At 42.7% G+C, this 21,996-nt stretch overlaps 1 protein-coding gene across 1 annotated transcript in view; it reads right to left on the bottom strand.

Annotated features, from left to right (window-relative positions):
* Positions 1–11,237: 11,237 nt before the first annotated feature.
* The window catches only part of LRRC8C (leucine rich repeat containing 8 VRAC subunit C), an 82,331-nt gene continuing 71,572 nt past the window's right edge, over positions 11,238–21,996 (bottom strand). The window contains exon 3 of the mRNA XM_043575529.1: positions 11,238–17,868. Within this exon, the coding sequence (XP_043431464.1) occupies positions 15,595–17,868 (2,274 nt within the window). The 3' untranslated portion in view covers positions 11,238–15,594. The remainder of the gene's footprint in view (positions 17,869–21,996) is intronic.

The raw sequence follows: 21,996 nt of genomic DNA, 5'->3' as shown, positions 1-21,996 counted from the left end.
CAGTGTAGGACATTCCTCCAGGAACTCCCAACTGTCTTAATGCTTTTCTAAAGGCAAAAAGCAATCTTAGCTTGATGATAGCCAGGTCTCCAGGATCCTGTAAGGCCTCTCTAACCCATGAAAATCTTTTGGGAACTTCTTTGTCTCTACCCCAACAGAAAACTAGCAGCTAGCTATTTCTGCCCTTGGTTCCTATCCCTGTGCCTTAAAAAAACCACCTTTTTTGTACCGAAAATATCTCAAGAGTTCTTTCTTGACCATTTGCTCCAGGACCTCACATTAAATCACATCAAAGCATGCCTCAATAAAGTGATGTAAAAAATACAGTAGCCACATGCGGCTATTTAAATTTAAATTAAAAAAAGAAAATTAAAATTCAGTTCTCTTGGGGCGCCTGGGTGGCGCAGTTGGTTAAGCGTCCGACTTCAGCCAGGTCACGATCTCGCGGTCCGTGGGTTCGAGCCCCGCGTCGGGCTCTGGGCTGATGGCTCAGAGCCTGGAGCCTGTTTCCGATTCTGTGTCTCCCTCTCTCTCTGCCCCTCCCCCGTTCATGCTCTGTCTCTCTCTGTCCCAAAAATAAATAAACGTTGAAAAAAAAAATTAAAAAAAAAATACAGTTCTCTTGTTCAATAGCCACATGTTATCTTGTGGCTCCTGTTTTGGACAGCAGAGGTATGGAACTTTTCCATCTAGATAGCACTGATCAACAGATTTCGCTTTTTCCAGTCCCTGGGTGTGCTCCCTTCTACTTCTCTGAGCTGGTGCTTAGAAGGCCCTTCTCCTTTTCTTTGGCTAATTTCCACACATCCTTCAACATACAGCTCAGATGTCACCTGCTCTGGGGAAGTGTCTCCTGACCACTCATATCTCGAGTCTGGATGGCATGCCCTTCTGTGGCTCACAGAACTCCGGTCACAGCATGCCCACTATTATCAGCCACAGACGTCAGTTCACTGGTCCACATCCCCTACCAACACGTCGAGGGAAGAATACACGTCTTCAGTTCCATATTCCCCAGGACCCAGGATAGTGTCTGGGAAACAGACAAAGCTTAGTGGACCATATGGACTGCCCACCATTTGCCCCAACCTGTGCAAATGCAATGGGTTATTCTTTGAAATTCTCAAGAGTTAAAACACACACACACAAAAAGTATTCAAGGAGCAACCCATGTTTTAAAGAATAGTACAATGATTAACTATAATAATGAAATACATGGGTGTTCTTTATGAGCTTCCTCACAAAAGATAGTTACAATGGCAATATGGATCCTTTCTCTTGTTAGAGCTATAGACATAGGACCTTTATACTTGAACACATGTGTATCATTGGAACAATGTCAAGTCATATCCTCTTGAGAATTTTCACCCCAAAATAAAATACTATAAAAACTTAACTGTTATTATTAGCCTTCCAGAGTCTCTCTGGAGTCTTCATCTCATTTTCCTTCTAAAGTTACAGCATGTTGCTGGCAGAGTGTGCATTTTTGAGCAGCAGGCCCAGGATACATTTTTCCTTTTAACTAAAAAAAAAAAAAAAAAAAAACCAAAAAACCAAAAAACACAATTAATATGTATTTCTTAGAGGAAAAAAATTAAAAATACTGATACATATAAGGACTTAAGGAGAACTCATTCATAATCCTACTACCAAATGACATATTCTGTTTGTATTTGGCATGTAACTTCCCCCAATTTTTAAAATCACAGATATATGTATTTTTATTTCTTGCAAAAGTGAGGTCATACTGTACTTTGATTTTTTTCGATTAACACATCATGAATGTTAATGTGGCAATAAACATGCCTGTAACATAATTTTTAATGTCTATCTAGTGTTTTATTCTATAAAGGTACCATTTCAAAAAAATCACTCTGTTTTTTGGAAGCTTGGATTATTTCTGTCTCCCCCCAACCCCCCTTGTTAATAGTGCTGTGATGGATGGTTCTCCTTCTGACTAAATGTTTTCTAGAGATCCGTAGATCTGAATTTCTCCAGTGCAGAAATAAAGAATGCCCTTCCTTTGGGGTTTTAGAGTATGATGGGCAGAGGTGAATATAAACCTGCCCAGGATGACCTAGGAGAAAAGCAACCAAATTAATGGGTCCAGAGTGTTATTTTGAGGTCAGTGAGCCACGGGTAGTGGGTTCCCTAGAAAACAGACTGAGGCAAAACTTACCTGCTCATGCTTCTTTGGGAGGTGCAATGGCAGGGTTACAAAAATGAGAGAAAAGGACAATCAAGGCCGGGAAAGAGGAAAGTGAATACTGGTTAATGGGTTGGTCACAGCTTCATGATACAACACAGCCAGTCCCTTGCTAGCATGGGATGCTCTAGCAGGGCATACCAAACAGCTGAGCATAGGGATGATCCATAGGAGGAAAGAAGGGAGCAGAATACATTGCTAGAGCCCTGGGGTCTCCTTTCTGTCTTTGGTTCAAGTAAACCCCACGGGGCATGAACTCCCCCCACTTCCAGGTTGAATCACCTGGTCCCTCTGGACAGCCGCTGCCAGCACGATGTGATGCTCAGAGGTGCCATGCTTCCTCTGTGTCTGAAAGCGACTGGAGGAGGGAGGGGCTCCAAGGCTCTGGTCAGGGAGAAGGCAGGTGACCAGAGATGCTCCCACTGTGGCAGGCTCACTGGGGTCCAGCCAGATTCTGAGCCTCACCCTGGGGGGAGGCAAGGGAGTGAGAAATACACTAAGAAATGGTACCAGCGGAGGAGGGGGGCGACCTCTAGCTTTTCTACCTGCAGTTTTCCCTGGAGGCCCATCAAAGGCCTCGGTTTTGAGAAAAAAAGGATTCTATTGAGTGCTGTCCGCAGGATACACCAAGTCCCATTCTCCCCAGGAGGTAGGACAGGAATGCAGTGTTGCAAAGAACGGGAAAAGGAAATTAAGTTCTGTGGGCAGGAAAGCTCCACCTTTCCTCTGGGGACAGAAAAAGAGCAAGAGGTCAGACGGGGACACTTGGCTGAGCCGAGCCACGTCCTCTTCCACTTCTCCTGGTCTGGACCATCCAGCCCACGTGACTCAAACAGGCAGCCTGGGCTCGCCCAGGAGTGGGCTTCAGAGAGGGTGGCAGATACAAAGTGTGTACATCCTCGTGTGCCCTGAGATCAACCAATGGCACCTCCAAATGACCAAAACCTAAGGGGCAGGGGCAGAGGAAGGAGGCGAGTTATGTCGTGAGAATTACACTCAGAGTTCAATTTAATTGAGTGGTTTCCTTTATGACTTTCCAAACTCTCAACAGGGAAAATTTCCTGCAATTAGCTGGGCTATTAAAAAAAAATGGCAGCAAAGCAAAGGAAGAAACTAGGGTGTGAAAGAAGAGGAAGAGGCAGGGACAGAGAATGAGTCCTCTGGGTGGTTTCCCTGAGGTGTCCTAATGCCAAGGACAAGTTCAAGCAACACATTGTTCGTGAGTCTCGTTATGCACAGCCAAGTTTGTTCTGGGCATTGTCAGTCTGCCGATGCTTGGCTTCTCCTTGCAGCTTTTGGTTTTCTGCAAGACCAGATGGTAGTGTTTTCTTTTTACAAGGATTTGAAAACAGGGAGGAAATTCTCTGATAGATGTGGTAGGATTATCTAGGCTTTGAACGTAAAGGAGGATGGGTTGAAATTCTTTGCCCTTTCCCATTGCCTGAAGTTATCGATAAGCCCAAGGGCTCCCGGGCTTGGGTGACACGGGCAGGGTGCGTGCCAGTGGCTCCACCATGTCTCTTCATCTTCACCTTTCATCAGTGCCATGGTTCATGATTCTTCCCTGGCCCTAAGCCCTCCAATGACACTGGGTGGTCTTGCAGGTTTCTGTGCCCTCGCAAAAAGCTCTTTCCCCACAGTCTTCTCATTTTTGCTTGGGGGGTCACATGCGTCAAGACTCAGCTCAGGTTCACTCCCAGAAAGCTTTCCAGTCACCAGGTGAATGTGACCGCACCCTTGCCCTCACGTGTAGCATGAGCTCTTGTGACACATTATTGCTATTGAATACTTGGTTGTCTTTTCCTATTGGATTAGAAAGTGCTTCAAAGCAGGGATCATCTTCATTTTTGATCCCTCAGCACCTAGAAGAGTGTCTGCTACCTGCAGTGTGCTCGGTAAATGTGGTTAGTGGAAAAAGAGCGTGTGTTTCCAGAGTACTGCACTTTCACACTTGCTACACCACTCGTCACGTGGCCCCCTGGCACTGCTCACCTGTGACTCTCCTGGGATGCACCGGCTCCTTGAGGCCAAAGCTACAAGCTTACTGCCTCTAAGACAATGCCTAGCACGTCCAAATACGAGTTGGCTTTTGGAAAATGTACAATACTGTATGGTATTTCTTACATTCCCCAGAGCTCAGTCCACAGTCATCATGATACTGGCAAAACTCCTGAGTGCAAGCGCTGAGCTGGGCACATTGTATGCATCACACCCTAAGCATCACCACAGCGCTTAAGGGGGGTACCCCCTACCTGCTGCCCATTTTACAGAGGAGGAGACCGTGACTCAAGGAGCTAAGTGATTTGCTCCAATACACACATCCGGACAGTGACACAGGTGAGAGGTCAATTCTGGCTTTAATTCGGATGCTACGAGGCAGCAAGACTTTTGGCTCCAGCCCTTACCCCCTGTATTTCCAACTACCTGTCAGCATTTGAACTCCTGGAGAAAAGGGAATAAGTCATTGCTCCCTAACTCCATCCATGTCTCCTCACAGTCCAGTAACTGCTGCAGGATATAGCTAACCATCCACTTGGCTGACTATACATATGATTACATAGTCACTTCATTGTATTCTCTTGCTATTAAACCTTAGGCCATATCATAGAGGCCCTGCAAATAGCTATGACTTATGGCTGAGGATACTGGTAGAATTTCAAGAGCACAGATTGTCTTTTATTTATTTTTTAATGTTTATTTACTTATGAGAGAGAGAGAGAGAGACAGCACGAGTGGGAGAGGGGCAGAGAGAGAGGGACACAGAATCTGAAGCAGGCTCCAGGCTCCAAGCTGTCAGCACAGAGCCCGACGCGGGGCTCGAACCCACAAGCAGTGAGATCATGACACGAGCCGAAGTCAGTCGCTTAACCAACCGAGCCACCCAGGTGCCCCATCTTTTCTTTTCTTTTTTTTTTTAAGATTGTTTTTATTTTTAAGTAATCTCTACACCCCATGTGGGGTTGGAACTCACCACCCTGAGATCAAAAGTCTCATGCTCTACCTACTGAACCAGCCAGGTGCTCCAAGCACAGATTGTCTTTACCTTGATTGAGACCAGGACTGGTGATAAACTGTGAAAATAGATTTACAATTTAGCAAGGACAGAATTTGAGGTATTATCAACATTGGGATACATAACATTTTAGTATTTCCTGAGAGGGGCCAAATATGCATGTTTTTAACATACACAGAGACCAAAGAGTTTATATTCACTGTCCCAAGGTTATGCATCAGGTAAATGGACAGAGAGGATTTGAATTCACGCTGGATTCCGGGGCTTGTGTTGGAAACGTAGGTCAGACCTAGATTATGGTAAACCTTGAAACACAGGCTAAGGTCTACAGACTGTATTAAGAAGACAGCAGAAGGTTTTGAGCGGAGGAAGCAATAAGATCAGAATTACATTCTGGAAAACCAGTCCAGCAATGGAGAAGAGGAGAAAGCAAGGATGGAGGGACAGCACCCTGTGGAGGCTGTTGCCAATAGTTGTGCTTAGATAAGGTTGCTGTTCTCCTATACATGCAACCTGAGATGACAGGACAGGAGGAAATGCCCAGAAGGCTGCTGAAGTGGGATGCAGAGAGCAGTGGTAACCAAGGGCACAGATCTGGGAGCTGCTATAGGAAGGCAGCCGACGTCGCCCTGAAAGTCATGAGGTCACTAAGGGTTCCTGGGAGGGCCAAAGGGGGACAAAGGGCTGAGGATGAAACTTGGAGATTTGGCACATTCAGAGGGTTGGAGAAAGGCCAGGTAATTTTGAAGAAGACAGGAGGCATAGTCAGGTGCAGCCCAGAGCAAGGGTTTGTAGCAAACTGGCTGATGAAACAATTTAACAGCAGACACCAGCATTCCTTTTAACGGAATTGTGCTGAGAAAATCTTGGACAAGCTGCCAGGGTGGAAGAGATGAGCGAGGAGGTGGATAGAGGAAGGCGGCGGAAGAATAGAGAAAGTTAAACTGCCCAGCTCTGGACCGAGGACTTTGAGCTTGGGGGTGGGGCAGAGAAGAGGGGGGGAGGGGTGGGGGTGGTCGAAGAATTCCGTGGACAGGCTGAGGGCTTTTACAACTATGAGGCTGGAAAGTGGCTTGCATGGCTGTCCTGAATGCTCTGCTCTCTCCCCAAACCTCCACTAGAGTCTCCAAAACGCACCCACGCCTGGTGTGTGTGTTGGGGGAAGTCAAGGACCAGGGCCGACTCCTCTTTCAGGTCTGGAAGGGGGATCCAACACTTGGAACGGTGAGGTGATGCGCTCAAGACATTCCACAGTAACAGAGGCTCAGAGCCGGTGGCCTGAAACCATAAACATACCGGAAATTTGTCAAGGTTTTGGGGGAGGGCAAGGGGCTGCAAAGGGCGTGGAGCGGAGGGTATAACCAATTTCACCCAAGTCTTAAGACCCATTCCGACTGCAGCTGACCTCCGCGGTACAAGCTTATGACGGAAGGAAGGCATGCCATTGAAGAGTTATTCTTTCCGGATGAACTGAGCACGCTGGTGGATTTTACGAGAGCGAACACGAGCGAGGGGAGCGGTGCGTGGTTTGACGATGAGTAGGCTGGAGGGAGGGCACCGATCCCGAGGCAGCCTTACACACCCTCGGTTCACATCGGCCCGACGGGGCAGGCTGCCCAGCTGCGAGTCATTAGTTTACCCTGTCTGCTGGAGCACATCTCTGGGACTTTTCTGGTCCCTTTGCTCGTGAGTAATTGTTTCCTAGAAAACGTTCCCCAACCCTAAACGTTCCTCCTGAGCTGAAAGGATGCGAGGTAACAAGACAAGGCTGTTGCGAAGCAAGGGGTGGGCGGCTCCCTGGGCGGGTGCGTCGGGAGGGGAGGGCAGGGAGCTGGGCTGGGGCGGCAGAGAGGGACGTGGCTAGCGGGTGGCCCCACGTCTCTCCACTTTTCCACACAGACTCTGATGAGACTTTTCCTCCGATTGCTTTAAGTCACAGAGCAGGGGTGTGTGCGTGTACACGTGCATCTCCCAGCACCATACGAAGTTTTGGCTGACATTGGGAGAGACATAGGATAGTCAGGAAAGTTTTGTGAAAGCACCTTGCTTTAATCGTCAAAAAGTCGACGGTTAAAAAGAATATTTTTAAGAGCTGTGCAATTTATTTTTGTGAACTCACAACGTGGGGCTCAAACTCAGGACCCCAAGATCAAGAGTCGCATACTCTACCGACAGAGGCAGCCAGGTGCCCCAAAAGTTGATGATTTCTTAAGATGCAATTCCATAAAATGAAATGATGACTTCCTTGCAGTAAATTCATAACAAACTCTGCCAGGCTCTCCCAGCTTGTCCAAAAAAAGAAGAAACAGAGGAAAGGGGTGAAGGAAATATTAGCTGGCTCAGTTTTCGGGTTTTCTTTAATAATCATTGGATCTCCTAAAGGAGTGTGTAAAATTTATCAGTGTTATTTGGCTTCTGTGGATCCTGTATTTATTATATACAGTTGCTAGTGAATGTTAGAGTGTCAGCGAGAGGTGGTGCTTAATGGTTGAAGAGACTGGTGTGGATAGTGTCACAGATTGTAATCTTCACAGATGCCACAACATTTTTTGTTCCACGTATTCTTACAATCCTGACACACCTCTTATTGAAAGGTGGGGTGTGTAGTCCTTCTCCCCTACTCCTAAACTGGGCAAGATTTACAACTGTCTCAACCAATAGAATATGGCAGTAGTGATGTCACAAGAGTAAGGTGATACAGCATCCTTTCTGCCTACTAGAATAGTCTGTTCGGAGCCCTAGGGTATCACATAATGCCTCTGATTCCCCTGAAGCTGACAAGCTGTGTGAAGGCTCAGGCTGTGTGGAGAGGACCAGCTGAGGTTATAGCCAACAGCCAGAAGCAAATGCCAGAGGTAGGAGTGAAGATGACTCCAGATGATTCTAGCTCCCAGCCATTGAGTCTTCCCAAATGAGATTCCAGACACTGTGGAGCAGAGATATGCTCTGCTATGTTTGATATGTTTTTGCTATGCCCTCCAAATTCCATACCCATGGAATCTGAGGTATCATGAAAGAGTTGTTTTAACCTACCAAGTTTTGGGATGGCTTGTTACAGGGCAATAGTAATTGGAACAGGTATGAAACCAGGAGCTGTAACTAGTCTCCGAATCCTCCTGAGATACTTTGTTGGAGCATTAGAGTTTCTTGGAACACTATTTGAAAACCTCCTAACTAACCAATCTTTAAGGGCTCCAAATTCTCTGTTTCTAATAAACCTGGAATATAATAGCTTTATCAAGAAAGTGAAGTATCTTATCTAGAGTAATGGATTGAATGGTGTCCCCCGCAGTGGCCAAGGACAGGCTGTCCCAAGATGGGCCACTTTGGCATGAAGATTATTTTCAGTTGAAGGGAGTTGAGACCCTGCAGGCTCAAGAGAAAAATTTTGCCCCTCCTTTAACTAAATAGAAGAATATAAATTGCGGTCTTTCCCAGAGTAAGGGTTATTAACAGATAAATTTTATCTGAGTGACCTATCTATATGGCAGAGCAAACATCTAATTACTAAACATCTGCTTGTCTTATTGCCCTGTGAATGGCATTCCTTCCCTTCAAAGTCCCAGACCTCTATCCTCTTCTCCTTAGTTCATGATGACATACAGATCTCATTTTTCCTGACTGTCTTTGGAGTTTCCAGTCTGTGTATTCCCCATACATATGCTATCAACATTTTTTTTCTCCTAAAATTTTTTTTTCTTGTATCAATTTGATTCTTAGGCCAGGGACCTGGAAGAGAACAGGAATTCTTGCTCTTCAACATCCTCAGAATGATAAAGTCCTAAGCATTTGGAAATAGGGTCTTTGCAGATTATCAAGACGAAATTATTAGGATGGGCCCTAATCAGTATGATGGAATCCTTATAAGAAGGGGAAGTTTGAACACAGAGGTAGACACACACAGGGAGGACGCCAAATGAAGATGAAGGCAGACATTCAGGGATCCATCTACAAGTCAAGGATTGCCAAAGATTGCCAACACACCACCAAGAGACAGGAGAGAGGCGTGGAGCAGATTTTCCCTTACAGCCCTTAGCAGCCACCAACCCGGCTAGCATCTTGATCTAGAACTGTAAGGCGATATATTTGTTTGTGGAAGCCACCTGTGTGTGGTAGTTTGTTACGGCAGCCCTAAGGAAAGTGTGCGTCCCAGAACCAGTTTGGACAGGGATGATGTCCCTTCACAGCCCCAAGGCTGTCAGTTAATAGCCCTGTCCAAATGTTAGAGTATGATTTTTTAAAAATGTTTATTTATTTTGAGAGAGAGAGAGAGCAAGCACGGGAGGCGCAGAGAGAGAGGGAAAGAGAGAATCCAAAGCAGGCTCTGAGCTGTCGGCATTGAGCTCCACAGGAGGCTTGAACTCATAAACCATGAGGTCATTACCTGAGCTGAAACCAAGAGTTGGACAATTAACCGACTGAGCCACCCAGGCGCCCCCTAGAGTATGATTTAACAAAATTACTCCGCAAAGACCATATGAAATCAGAAAGGAATCCCAAGAACCTGTGCAATGAAGATTGAAGAAACGTTACAAAAAAAATTTTTTTATAGCAAAATCACTGCTAGAAGTTTCTTATTTTTTTCTTAGACTATGGAGGAGATATAAAACATAAAATTTACATGCTACCCCTTTTGTGTCGCTTTTCCCAAGATCTATTATTACCTGATAACTGCTACTAAGACACTTTGTTTTTAATGGTGATGTCTAGATGTAGCTTGAGTTGAAATAAAATAAATTCCTTGAAAGATTAAAAAATTAAAGAGAGAGCCCATTTTCTACTTGTTCCCAAACTTTCTAACAGGAATCCCTAAATCAAAATAATCAGAATGGCCAATTTGGTTTACATTTGGTGATATTACCTTTGCTTCATGCTGTGTCTTTTATGCAAAATATTTTAACTTTGAAAAAACTGTCATCTATTGTGGGCCCAATCTTATATGTGGTTGTACGTTGCTTTGTTCAAATATGAAATGTAAAGTATAGCCTGCATTCAAAGATTTACACACAAAAATAATTCAGCCTTTCACTTTTTTTACTACTTGGATATTTAGGATAACATTCAAACTTAGATTTATAAATATGGAGGCCTATGGCCATGTAAGTACCCCCACTGAGTCAAAAATTGCCTTCAGTGACTTTCCTCTTACAGACTTCTGCACCCAAACAAAAATGCTTATATCTTACTAGCCTGACCAACAGTGAATGAATTTATTTAATTCCAGTGTTTATCTCACTATTCTGTATAAACGAAAGGACCAGAAGATGGGACATTAGAAGGTACCAGTGGATAGTCTTTTTCGTATGTACAAATTGCACTGAAATCACCAGCTGTGTCTATTCTATTGTATTTCTCTGCTCTTGTGTCCAAAATTTCTCGAGCTCACACACAATCTGATGCCCACATTCACAGGGCCTCTCCCCAACTCAGAATCCTTCCTAGTCTCAATAGTCTTTCTCCAAAGGACTATCAGTTGATCATCAGTAAAATAACGAGTCATAGATGACTATAGAAAAATACGTTAAGTGACAAATTAGCTTCAAAAGTTACCAATCGCGGTTTTCTTATGTATAAGTGGTGTATTCACTTTTCCTAAAAAGGGCTTCCATAAGCCTGGTGTGTACGTGGTTAACAAGGGGAGGCATCCTAACTGAGAACCATTCTGATTCCTTTAAGTAACCACGATCATGACCATAAAAGTATTTACTGAAAGCTGGGCTGGACAGCAATTGTACAATCTGATCTGGCAAATGCACAGAAATTGCACCCCAGATTACATATTAATGTGCTAATTGCCCAAATGAAACTCCAGGGGCACCTTAGGTAGATGCAGTGCAGTGAATTAAGGAAGGAAATAATTAGTCACAATTGCAGAAACAGGCTGGACACGAAGTGGAAGGATCCAGGCAGCCTACTTCCTGCAGAGTACGGAGAGCCTTGGCAACACAACATGCAAAACACCAGAGAAATGCAAAAGATAAATATGATTTCTACAATCGAATAAGGGACAAACCTCAATTTTAAATTACAAAAATGTCTTTATTTAAGTTATTTTCCGTTCCTATGTACTACATAGCCAAATAACACTAAGACATTTTATCATGAATTCGCACTGTGACAAATCAACTTTCAAGCATTTCCTTGACAATCTTAGAGGTTTACCAGCATTTGACACAATCTGAACACATAGAGACAGTGAGAGAAAACAAGTCGTAGGAAGAACAAACAAACAAACAACAACTGAGTGAGCACATAAGGCATTATGAGTTTCAACCCCAGTAAAGATACTCATTGAAGAGGCAGGATCAGGTGGGAGAGAGACTAGTATTCCGCAGAAAGCCAATTTATACCACGTTAAAAACCATGCAGAGGAACTGTTACTTAACACGGCCAACAAATTAAGCTCTTCAAAGTACCCTTTTTCAAGGTCTTCTGATTTAAAAAAAAAAAAAAATTCCTTGGGGGCGGGAGGACACTCTTTCCTTTCCCCAGAATGAACTTCAGGATGTTAACTTTTGTCAGTGTGTGGCTCTGGGAGAAAGGAGTAAGAGTGGACACCTAGTTTGAAAGCCAGTATGAACTTGTATGAGAAGCATGTCACTGAGGCCTAAATCTGAAAAATCAATGGCAGGCCTGGCTGAGACTGTCCAAATTTTCCTACAACGTGTCTGAATAGACAAGAGAAGATGAGAATACCTTACGGACTCTTGAGGCATCCCCCTCACTGCTCACTGCTCTGTTTTGTTCCTTTGTTTTACTGACTTAAGGCTGCTATTGGACCCTACTGTGAACTATTGAGATCCTACCAAAAATGTGAACTGCTTGACCAGCGTGGTCACTTTCAGAATTAATAGAACACGAGTTGAAATTATATTAAAATGTATCTTATGTATTCACTACTAAGTACTGCTGACCATTTTCATAAAGATGGATCATGAGTGTTCACTGTTTAAGTAAATACATCATTACTATGGATCAGGTATTTGGCATGAAATTGGAAAGTAAAATAAACTACTTATAAATGGACTTTTTAAAAAAAGAATTAGAAAAATAAACAACAGCAAAACTCTTCTTGGGGGAAATGGTAAGAAGAGATGTAAAGAACTTGTCTTCTCTTTCTTAATATCAGAGATCATAAGATAGCATATTGCAAGAACTTGGGCTCTCCTCATACCAAGTAGCCCAAGAAAGAATCCAGGAGGTTTAAGATGCTCTTTCATGAAGACGGCGTGAGAGGCAAATAAAGTAGAACCTCTGAATGAACAAAATACTCATAGCAGGCATATTTTCCAAGGCTTTCTGAAAACGCAGTGCCTGCTGAACAGGATGCCATGTGAATTGTTCGAACTCTTTACAGTAGCTACATAGGAAATGTAACAGCAGGGAAGAGGTGCGTGAACAATAAGAAAAAGTTTACAATTGTAAGTAACAGGTTTCACTGTATCAAGAACATTTATATTAAAAATGTTGTGTTAAGAACAAAACAAAACAAAAACCTAACACATGACTAATTTCTGAGGTGTGGTCTCCTTAGGTGTGAGTTCCATTGGGATAGACTTATATGCTCTGTTTCAACCAGACCATCACCAGACAAATAACCTGTTCGATACTTAACCATTAAAACTGACCAAAAAGCATACCCATCATGGGCGTCAAGCAGCTATAGGAGTTATGATTACATATGGTGCTTTTATATTTACATAAGCAGTTTCTCATGAATCCTATAGAGGTTGGAGAAATAGAGCTAGTTTGTTCCTTGTTAGCAAGAGCACTTGTAAAATACAGAAAGGGATTAGGTAAATACCCCTTTTACACTGAGTTGATCCATTAAAGGACTTTAGAAAAGTCAGCAGTTCGTTTACCTGAGTTTCCCATTTAAAGGCTAAACGTAATTGAATACTTTTTGCTTATAAATGTGAACAAAAACTTACAATATTAAGAAGGGCCAGAGTCAGAAAATTGAGACTCAAGATGACATTTGAGACTTTTGAATTTTTATAAAATCTAATAGAAACATCTATGAATTTTCCTTCTTAGTTAAAACATAAAGTCATAGAGCAATACCGATTTACTGGATGTTATTTAGAATTTACGTTTGGGGTCAGCCTGTGACATCATTAAGAAAGCAGATCAAAGTCTCTTGGAATTGTGAACAAATTATTACAAGTGAGAAAACTACTTATTAGTGCCTTACTTCAGTTATGAACCCATAGGAGATTATGAATTAACACCAGATAAACACTTCAGCATAAATATGATTTTTAACCTGAATAGATCCCTTTTGAAGGGTGACATAGAAAATAACTATAAATTTTGTCCAGAAATATAGTGCACCCAGTGTTTTACCAGTAGTTATTTAAGCTTACCTTTCAACAGGGTACTTTTGTCATGCTCGGCCATGGAGAATCTTCCAGGTCTTTTGTTTGCTTAAAACAAAATAGGGCTATGTTTCTAAATACAACACATTGTTCATAATCAGGATCCTAACCATATTCTGGAATTGAATATTTTATCATACAAGAAATATAACCATGTTACTATTTTAAACATATCATTTCAGTTCCAGTGGGAAATAAATCAGTTATACAAAATCACCATTTGAACACTTTAACACAGAGCAGAAACAGTAAAGCACTTTGGACTATGTGATTTCATTATTAAACAAATGAAAAGCATCTCTTTCCCAAATCCTTCACTCCATGACATCTCATAACATTTAAAACACGACTGAGGTACATGTATCCGTTGAGGAGTTTCTGTAGTTATGTTCTGTATACGACTCGAAGCAGCACTGAGCAAAATCACTAGGACCAAGGAGCAAATTCTAAAAGCAGTGTTCTGAAACCCCCAAATCATCTTCCTATTTTCTTGCGCTGTTAAGTCACAAAACTTTCTTAGATCAGACTAGAGTTCCGGAAACAGTCCGTATGGATTTACTACGTAAAACAAAAATCCCATGATTGGTAATACTGTTCCTGGATTGAGGGCACAAATAGTCTTTTCATTTTCCTGTTCTAACAGAGTAAGAATCAGTGATGGATTTTGCCCAAGATGCATACTATGTTGGTTTAAATACAAAGATAAATAAAAGCTCTGCTGACCATCAAGCAAAAATTAGTTGAGTGACATCCGCTTAGCTATTTATTCGCCCCTTTAAAACAAAAGTGAAAGAACCATTTTAGATGAGATGCTTATTTTAAGCCAAAAGAGAGCAGAAAGTTCCTGTGCTTGCATCACTGGCATCTGCGGCAAGGGCAGGATTAAGGGAGCTCCATTTCTGTATATATGGGTATTTTGTGTAACAGGTAGAATCTGAATAGATGACCACCCCACACCGCCCAGGGCAATCAGGGCGCCTGACTACAGTGCGCCAGCCCTTTAACAGAGTGCTTTCGCAGCGATTTTTTTTTCCATCTGATGTACCCACATATCAAGATATCAGAGATTATTAAATTACTTAAAAACCAGGCTTCTGATTCTGATTTTTAAATTTAATTATCTATTTTAATTAAAATAAATCTAGCTTCTCTAAGGTTGTTCACCAGTACTACATAGCAATATTAAGATTAAAAGGCGAGGGGAGGGGAGGGCCTCTGTATTTTGCTTTTAAATGATATTTTTGAAACGTCGTTGAAAACGCTGATCAGTTAGATTACAAATGACCGATTCGAGGAAGCCAACCATGGAAGATTATTGTCTTCACTCACAAAATCCTAGTCTAAGGATAACTTTCACTGTCAGGTATATGAAATAACACAATTTAGGGTTCTTTTGGAGAGGAGGAGAAATTTTAAGAACACTCGTCTGTGACAATGCACTTATGTGAATTTACACTCCAGAGAAAAATTTTCTGTAGGATGAAGGACTTGGCCAATGGAGAAGGCAGCTGGTATTACAATAAACTAGCTGAAATTCCTTGGTACATACACAATGAAAACAAAACAAGGACTCTGTACAGGTGTAAACAAGCTAAAAATGACCTTGGCAAAATGACTATTTAAAAAATACCAAAAGCATGCAACTCAAAATTCCCTCCCTTTCACAAGAATGGAAAAAAAAAAGGAAAAAAAACAAAAAAAACCCAAAAAAACAAAACAAAACAAAAAACAGATGGAACCACCTGTTCCTGTCAGTAGAAAACAATAATAGATACATTAGGTTCCAGGACAAATAAAACTTTAAAATATTAATGTTGAGAAAATACAATTAAATTTTTATTAAAAAATACATACTCCTTGCTCAATCTCTGTGTACATTTTGTTTTGTGTGAAAGAGAAAAAAAATAAAATAAAATAGGAAAGGCATTAAGACTACCTAATTATTGATACTGTATTTGGTAGAAGCATGTGTCAGTCAAGCTCTAAAGAAAAATAAGTTATTCTGCTTTCATTTGTTCCCGGACGTCAGAAGGCAGAGTTTCAAACAGAGCATCTTCAACAACTAACCCAGCTCGCTTCAGAGCCCGGCAGTCGCCCAGTTCAGGCGGGAGAATTTCAAAGTGATTGCCTTTAACGTCTAAGTAGGAAAGAAATAACAAATTTCCGATTTTCGGGGAAAGTACAGATAGGCTGTTTTTCCCAATCTTCAGAGTTTTAAGTTTCTTGCAGAAGTAAAGTTCATCCGGAAGGCTCTCCACTTTGTTACAGGTGATGGAAAAGTACTGTAAACTTTGTAGAACTCCGATTTCAGGTGGGATAAACCGAATGTCATTGTAGGATAAGTCCAAGTATCGGATTTTGTTGCATAGGAAGAGGTGGGAAGGGAGCACCTCTATTTTGTTATGACTGAAGGCCAGGCGCTCCAGGCTGGTGAGTTTCTTGATATGCTCCGGGATGTAGGTGATGCTGTTGTGCCACAGTTTGAGCACTGTCAACTTTCTCAAGTGCTGGAAGCTAACGATTTCTTCTATAGATTTCAGATTGTTTTCTTTGAGGTCCAATTCCTGGAGGCTGAGCAGACTAAACACGGCATGGGGAATGCGCTCCAGGTCGCAGTGGACCAGCTCTAGCTCCGTCAGATTGGTCATCTTCTTTAAATTGTTGAGCATCACCAGCTTGGTGCCGTCGTTGTGTATGCACATCTTCTGCAGATGGCTGGACACGTCCACCACGGCCTGAGGGATTTTGGAAACGTTGCTTTTGATAGAGAGAATTTTAAGGCTTTTGAGATCCCGCAGAGACTCAAGAGTGACATTTTTGGAAATATCGTGACTTAGAGACCCAACCAGGTAGAGCTCTTCCAGATTCCGGAGCCCATACATCCAGGGCGGCAGCTCTCTCATGTCATCAAACTTGACGCTCAAGACCTTGAGGTTTTCCTTCAGGAAAGAGAGCGCTGCACTGTGGATTTTGACTGAGCACTGGTGCAGCGAGAGCTCTTGGAGATTGTCTAGCTGTGCGATGGTGGCTGGTATCATTACGTTCTTAATGATTTCAAGCTTTAAAGACTGCAACTCTGTGATTTCGAAAACCGTGTCTGGAAGGCCAGAGAGCATGATGAGAGGCAATTCTAGCCGGTTATGGGCATTCGTCTGGAGCTTCTGCCTCAGTTTGTCAGGAGTCCACTCGTTATTTAAGTTCAGCTGCTTTAATTTGTTCTCACTCACTTCAGATAGGAACACCGCAAATCTCTTGGAATACAGAGGGTCATACTGATCTATCATATGAAGCATAAAAGCAAAGTCATTTTTCACATCGGGAATATCATCGATTCCAGTCTCCTGCCGGACATACTCGAAAGAGTATTCCCGGAGAGAACGATAGAACAGCCAGTATAAGGTGTAAAGGCACGTCAGTCCATAGATACTCACAAAACACAGATAGCAAAAGGACAGTTTTGAGAACAGATGGGCCATGGTATGATTACAAGAAAAGTTTTTATATCCAGTCATGTCCTGAATGTCAACGTTACAGTCCACTGTAAATTGAACTTTGGAAACCAGGGCGCTATTATAGGCAATGATGATCAGGAACTTTATAACCTTAAGTACAGTCTGGCGAACATACATAGCATATAGGATATCACCTTCTTCTACATGCAGCCTGAACTTCTTCACCTTCTCAAATAAGGCCTTTGCCTGCTCACCTTCCTTCTTATCCAGTGCTCCCGCCGTGGACTTGTCGACCACAAACTTCTCGGGAATCGACTTTAGTGACTGAGCGTTGACCAGGCTGCCTTCCGGACCAGACTGGATGGTGTTGGACCTGCTCATGTTATTCTTCCTGTTGTCCTTTTCTTCGGAATCCTCCCCAGACACTTCAGATAAAGCCCGGGTGGTCCACGGAGAGTCAAAACACTTACCCAGGATCGAGATGAAATGTTCTATTTTGGAGCTGGAGCCAGGGAATTTGAACCAGAAGTTGCTGCAGAGCATGAAGACCAGGGTATGGATGAGCACAAGGTAAGGGAAATACTTGGCATACCAGTGGAGGGCTCGCTCGTAACACATCTGGTTTATGAAACTGTACTGCTGAAGGTCCAAATCTGTCTTTAGTCCTTTCATTTCCACAGTGGCGGGGTTAGTAGGAGATGGTTTAGGGGGAGGCAGTGGGGTGGTGCTGGCAACTGCCTGAGAGACATTTGAAATGGAAGAGTGGTTCTGAGAAGGCTGAACCCTTTTTGGAAGGCAGATTATCTTGTCTTGCATGACCTGAAACACAGAAGTAATATTTTCAAATTATATTACTCAAAGAGCTTTGATAATGTCATTAGTGTGGAGAGGGCAGCAATAACATCCAATAAATGTCCATTTCCTTTGCCTGGAGAATACAACGTTCGATTCCGGCACCAGGATTTTATCCTCAGCCCACATGGTGGGAAAAGTGAAATATCTGACTTTGTTCAGCATGTGTAAGTCATGACATAAAACACAGCGGTTCTGCTAGGACTTAGAACAACTCACAACAAAATAAATATCTAAAGAATATTTGTGTGTTTTAAAATTTTGCATTTCTTCCCTCACTGGAGCCTGGGAGAATCAATCACTGGGAAGTACATGTCCTTCTCAGACTCAATCTTTTCTTAAGTAAGATTTATGCCAACATGGGGCTTGAACTCATGACCTCAACATGAGGAATCACATGTTCTCCTGACTGAGCCAGCTAGTCACCCCTTATCAGGCTCAATCCTGAATCGGATGGCTTCTGAGATGACATAAACTTATGTATGAGAATTAAAAGGATTGGAAGGAGGGAATGTGGAAGAATTTGTCTTTATCATTTCCCCTTTACTTTCTACCCATACCCCGAACTGCATGCACAGGAGCGCAAATGGCCTTATTACAATGGGAATTTACCAAGCTTTTATGAAAGCCATTTCATCTCTCTGCAGAAAGATATGGAACAATACAGAAGTGTTCCACAGTAAAATAATTAGGTTTAAACTTGCTGGCTTTTTATAAAAAATATTACCTCAACAACTTTTATTCCTGTACCAATACTTCAATTCATCGAAAAAAATAGTAAGCCCTAAAAATGTCCAGTAGCCCCAGACATTGAAATTTGGGTAAGAGATAGTGCACGCATACTTTCTGAATATGAGGGAATGTAAGGCAGCGTCCTCTTTGAATCAACCAGGAGGAATTGTCCCTACGAAGAAGTCCATGTAGGTGGAACTCTTTGAACAACAAGCAAACGGTGTAGAGGGAGAATAACCACCCAAGGAATCGACAGCAATAACATGTGGGATTAATAATGCAGGGAAGATCTATTTGTACTGTAAGATGTCAAATGGCTGGAAAACCATAGCATTCAGTGATTCTGCAACAGCAAAATACTTAGTGATTTTGGTCATAAACAGCAAAGCCTTTTCTATGGATTATAGAAGCAGAAACTGAATCCGTTGCCAAGTGGGCTGCTGTGGCATGGGGATGTGACCACGCGTTGATGGCATGGGAGATACAAGCCACCGGAGAGAAGTACGAGGTCTGACAATGGAGTGGAGCATCCAGCACTTCGCAGAGCGCCCAGTACAAAGGAGAACACCAGTATGTACTTGCTGAGAAAGTGGGTGAATCCAGAACTGACACTGGTAGTTCCAGTTCAGAGTTCCGTATGTCTGGGTGTGGCCCATCTCTCTCCGAGGGATGAAAATACGGATGGTGATTATAGTGGGTGACAGCAGAAAACTTCTGCTGTGTTTAATATGCAACTGACCCTATTCTAAGAATGTCACAGGTAATCATTCTTTTCATTGTCACCTTAATCTGATGAGGCGGGTACTCTTATTATTCCCGTTTCACAGATGAGGAGAAAGGCACAGAAAGGTTAAGTCACTCAGGCCACCTGCACCCAGAGCCCACATTCTTATTTTATTTTACCGAATTTCTAGAATTAAACAAAAAAGATACCAATTTTACTTTATTGTAAGTAACAAATTACCTTATGCAAATTATGTTTTAGGGGGAAAAAAAGCTTACTTCTTCAATACCCTGTGCAGATAACAGTGAAAGAATGAGGCTAGGGAGAGAGAGGAAGTCTCTCTACAAGAGTTATAAAAGTTCTGTCCTGGGACACCTGGGTGGCTCAATCGGTTAAGCGTCCAACTCTGGCTCAGGTCATGATCTCACGGTTTGTGAGTTGGAGCCCCGCATCAGGCTCTGTGCTGACATCAGGTTCCAGGTGCCTGGAGCCTGCTTCCGATTCTGTGTCTCCCTCTCTCTCTCTGTCCCTCCCCTGCTCACGCTTTGTCTCTCTCTCTCTCGGAAAAATAAATAAACATTAAAAAAAATTTATAAGTTCTGTCCTGGAAGATTAAGCAGGGAGCAATTACATATTATGTCAATCAAAAGAAGCAGGGAAGAGGGAAAATGGGTGATGGGCATTGAGGAGGGCACTGCTGGGATGAACAGTGGGTGTTGTATGGAAGCCAATTTGACAATAAATTATACCAAAAAAAAAAAAAACACAAAAGCAGCAGGGAAGAATAATAAATGGGTCTGCATTTTACCAGAATTTGTTGGCTACAGAGGTGTGAGAATAGAGTGGTGGTCTTCGAACATTTTTATCACTTACCCATGTCAGGGAAAAATGTTGAGCGTGCCCACCCGGTATATTTATTTCTATTCAAAATTATAACCATAAAGTTCTGTCAATTCATATGTGAAATATTAGAAAAGCTTGATTCCCTTCCCTTTAAGCCTAAAATAAATACAGGCATACCTTGAAGATATTGCAGGTTCAGTTCCAGACCACCACAACAAAGCAAATACTGCAACACAGTGAGTCAAATGACATTTTTGGTTTCCCAGTGCATATTTACACTATACTATAGTCTATGAAGAGTGCGAAAGTGTTATGTCAAAAAAATACGAACCATCATCTGAGCTTTCAGCAAGTCATAATCACTGATCACAGATCGCCACAGCAAATAATAATAAGAACGGAGAAGTTTGAAACCTTGCACGAACTACAATGTGACACCGAGACCCAAAGCAAGTAAATGTTGGAAAAGTGGCGCCAACAGACTTGCCCAACACAGGATTGCCACAAATCTTCCATTTGTGAAAAACACAGTATTTGCAGAGGACAATCAAGGGAAGTGCAATAAAATGAGGTATGCCTATCTAAAAGTTTTTGTTTTTATCTCACCTTTCAGTGGAGCATCTTTTGCACTTCTGGGGGGTCAAACACTCTACCTTGGAAAACCCTGGGATCGAAAATAGGAGGAAGCCTAGAATGCCAGACTATCCTTAAGGAATACAGAAGAGAGACAAGTAAGCAGTTCAGTTTGGGGTCAGGTTCTGGATGTTTTCCCATTAGTGGTCTCACTGGATGCTGTAATGGTCTGTGTAGTAAGCAGTAGGTGGGGGCCAGAGCTGAGCAGGGACAGGGAGCGCTTCCCCGAGGACCTTCCCCAAGAGGGACACATTTGAGCCAGTATGTTAATAAGGCATTGTCAGTGTTGTGATGAAAACACAGGAGAATCCACTTGTGAAAGCAAGACCAGTTAGAAGGTAAAAAGGCGGACACCTTCTTCAGTGCTAACTCCCTGCCAAGCAACCAGCAGACCCCATTACTGTCCCCCTGCCCAGTGCTTCCCCAGGCTTGTTCCTAATGGTGGAAGATGACAGACCTCTGGAGTTTGTGTAGGGTTTTAGGATATGCAGGGCACGAGAGGGTGCAGAGCTAAGGGGGCAAGGGTGGGCTGAAATCCTGCTGTGTTTCCCTCAGCAGGATGGGAGCTCCATCCTCCTGGGGCTACCTATGGTCACACAGCGGGGATACATTTTTAGATTCTGCACAAAGGTCCCTGACTGGCTAACATCTGCCATGCCAGGGAGGCAGGTCATATTCTCTCCCTTCTACAGAAGAAGAAACCCAACTGAACGGAAGTGACGTGCCCAAGTTCACATAGCTAGGAAATGGTAGCGCAGGAATTTAAACCTGTCTTTTGTTTACAGACTTGTGTTCTTCTAATTCCACACATCTTCCCATCTCACCCAGCTTCTTCTTTGAGGGCTTCACGGAGAACAGCCCAGTTGATCTCCCCAAGTTCCTTTCAGCCTTCTGATGCCCTATTTCTCTTTCAATCTTCACAGAGACAGAATTTTAAAAAGGTGCCTACTTATTAAATTCCAGGAGGGTAAGGATGGTGTTCTATTTTTCAGCAGCTGTTAACTATTCAGAAGTGAGCAGAGAGTCAAAAAAAAAAAATACTGGTGTTCACTTGCTAAGAACAATAGCTGCTCGAGCTGCTGAGAGAACATTTCATAGAAGACTCCAGCAGAGACGCAACTCAGAGGAGAATTCCCAAAGAATGTGATGGCAGGTTGCCTAAT

This window comes from Prionailurus bengalensis, chromosome C1, assembly GCF_016509475.1.
Source record: "Prionailurus bengalensis isolate Pbe53 chromosome C1, Fcat_Pben_1.1_paternal_pri, whole genome shotgun sequence".
Classification (NCBI taxonomy): Eukaryota; Metazoa; Chordata; class Mammalia; order Carnivora; family Felidae; genus Prionailurus; species Prionailurus bengalensis.
The sequence above is the reverse complement of the archived record's forward strand: the minus strand, read 5'-3'. Positions and strand labels throughout refer to the sequence as shown.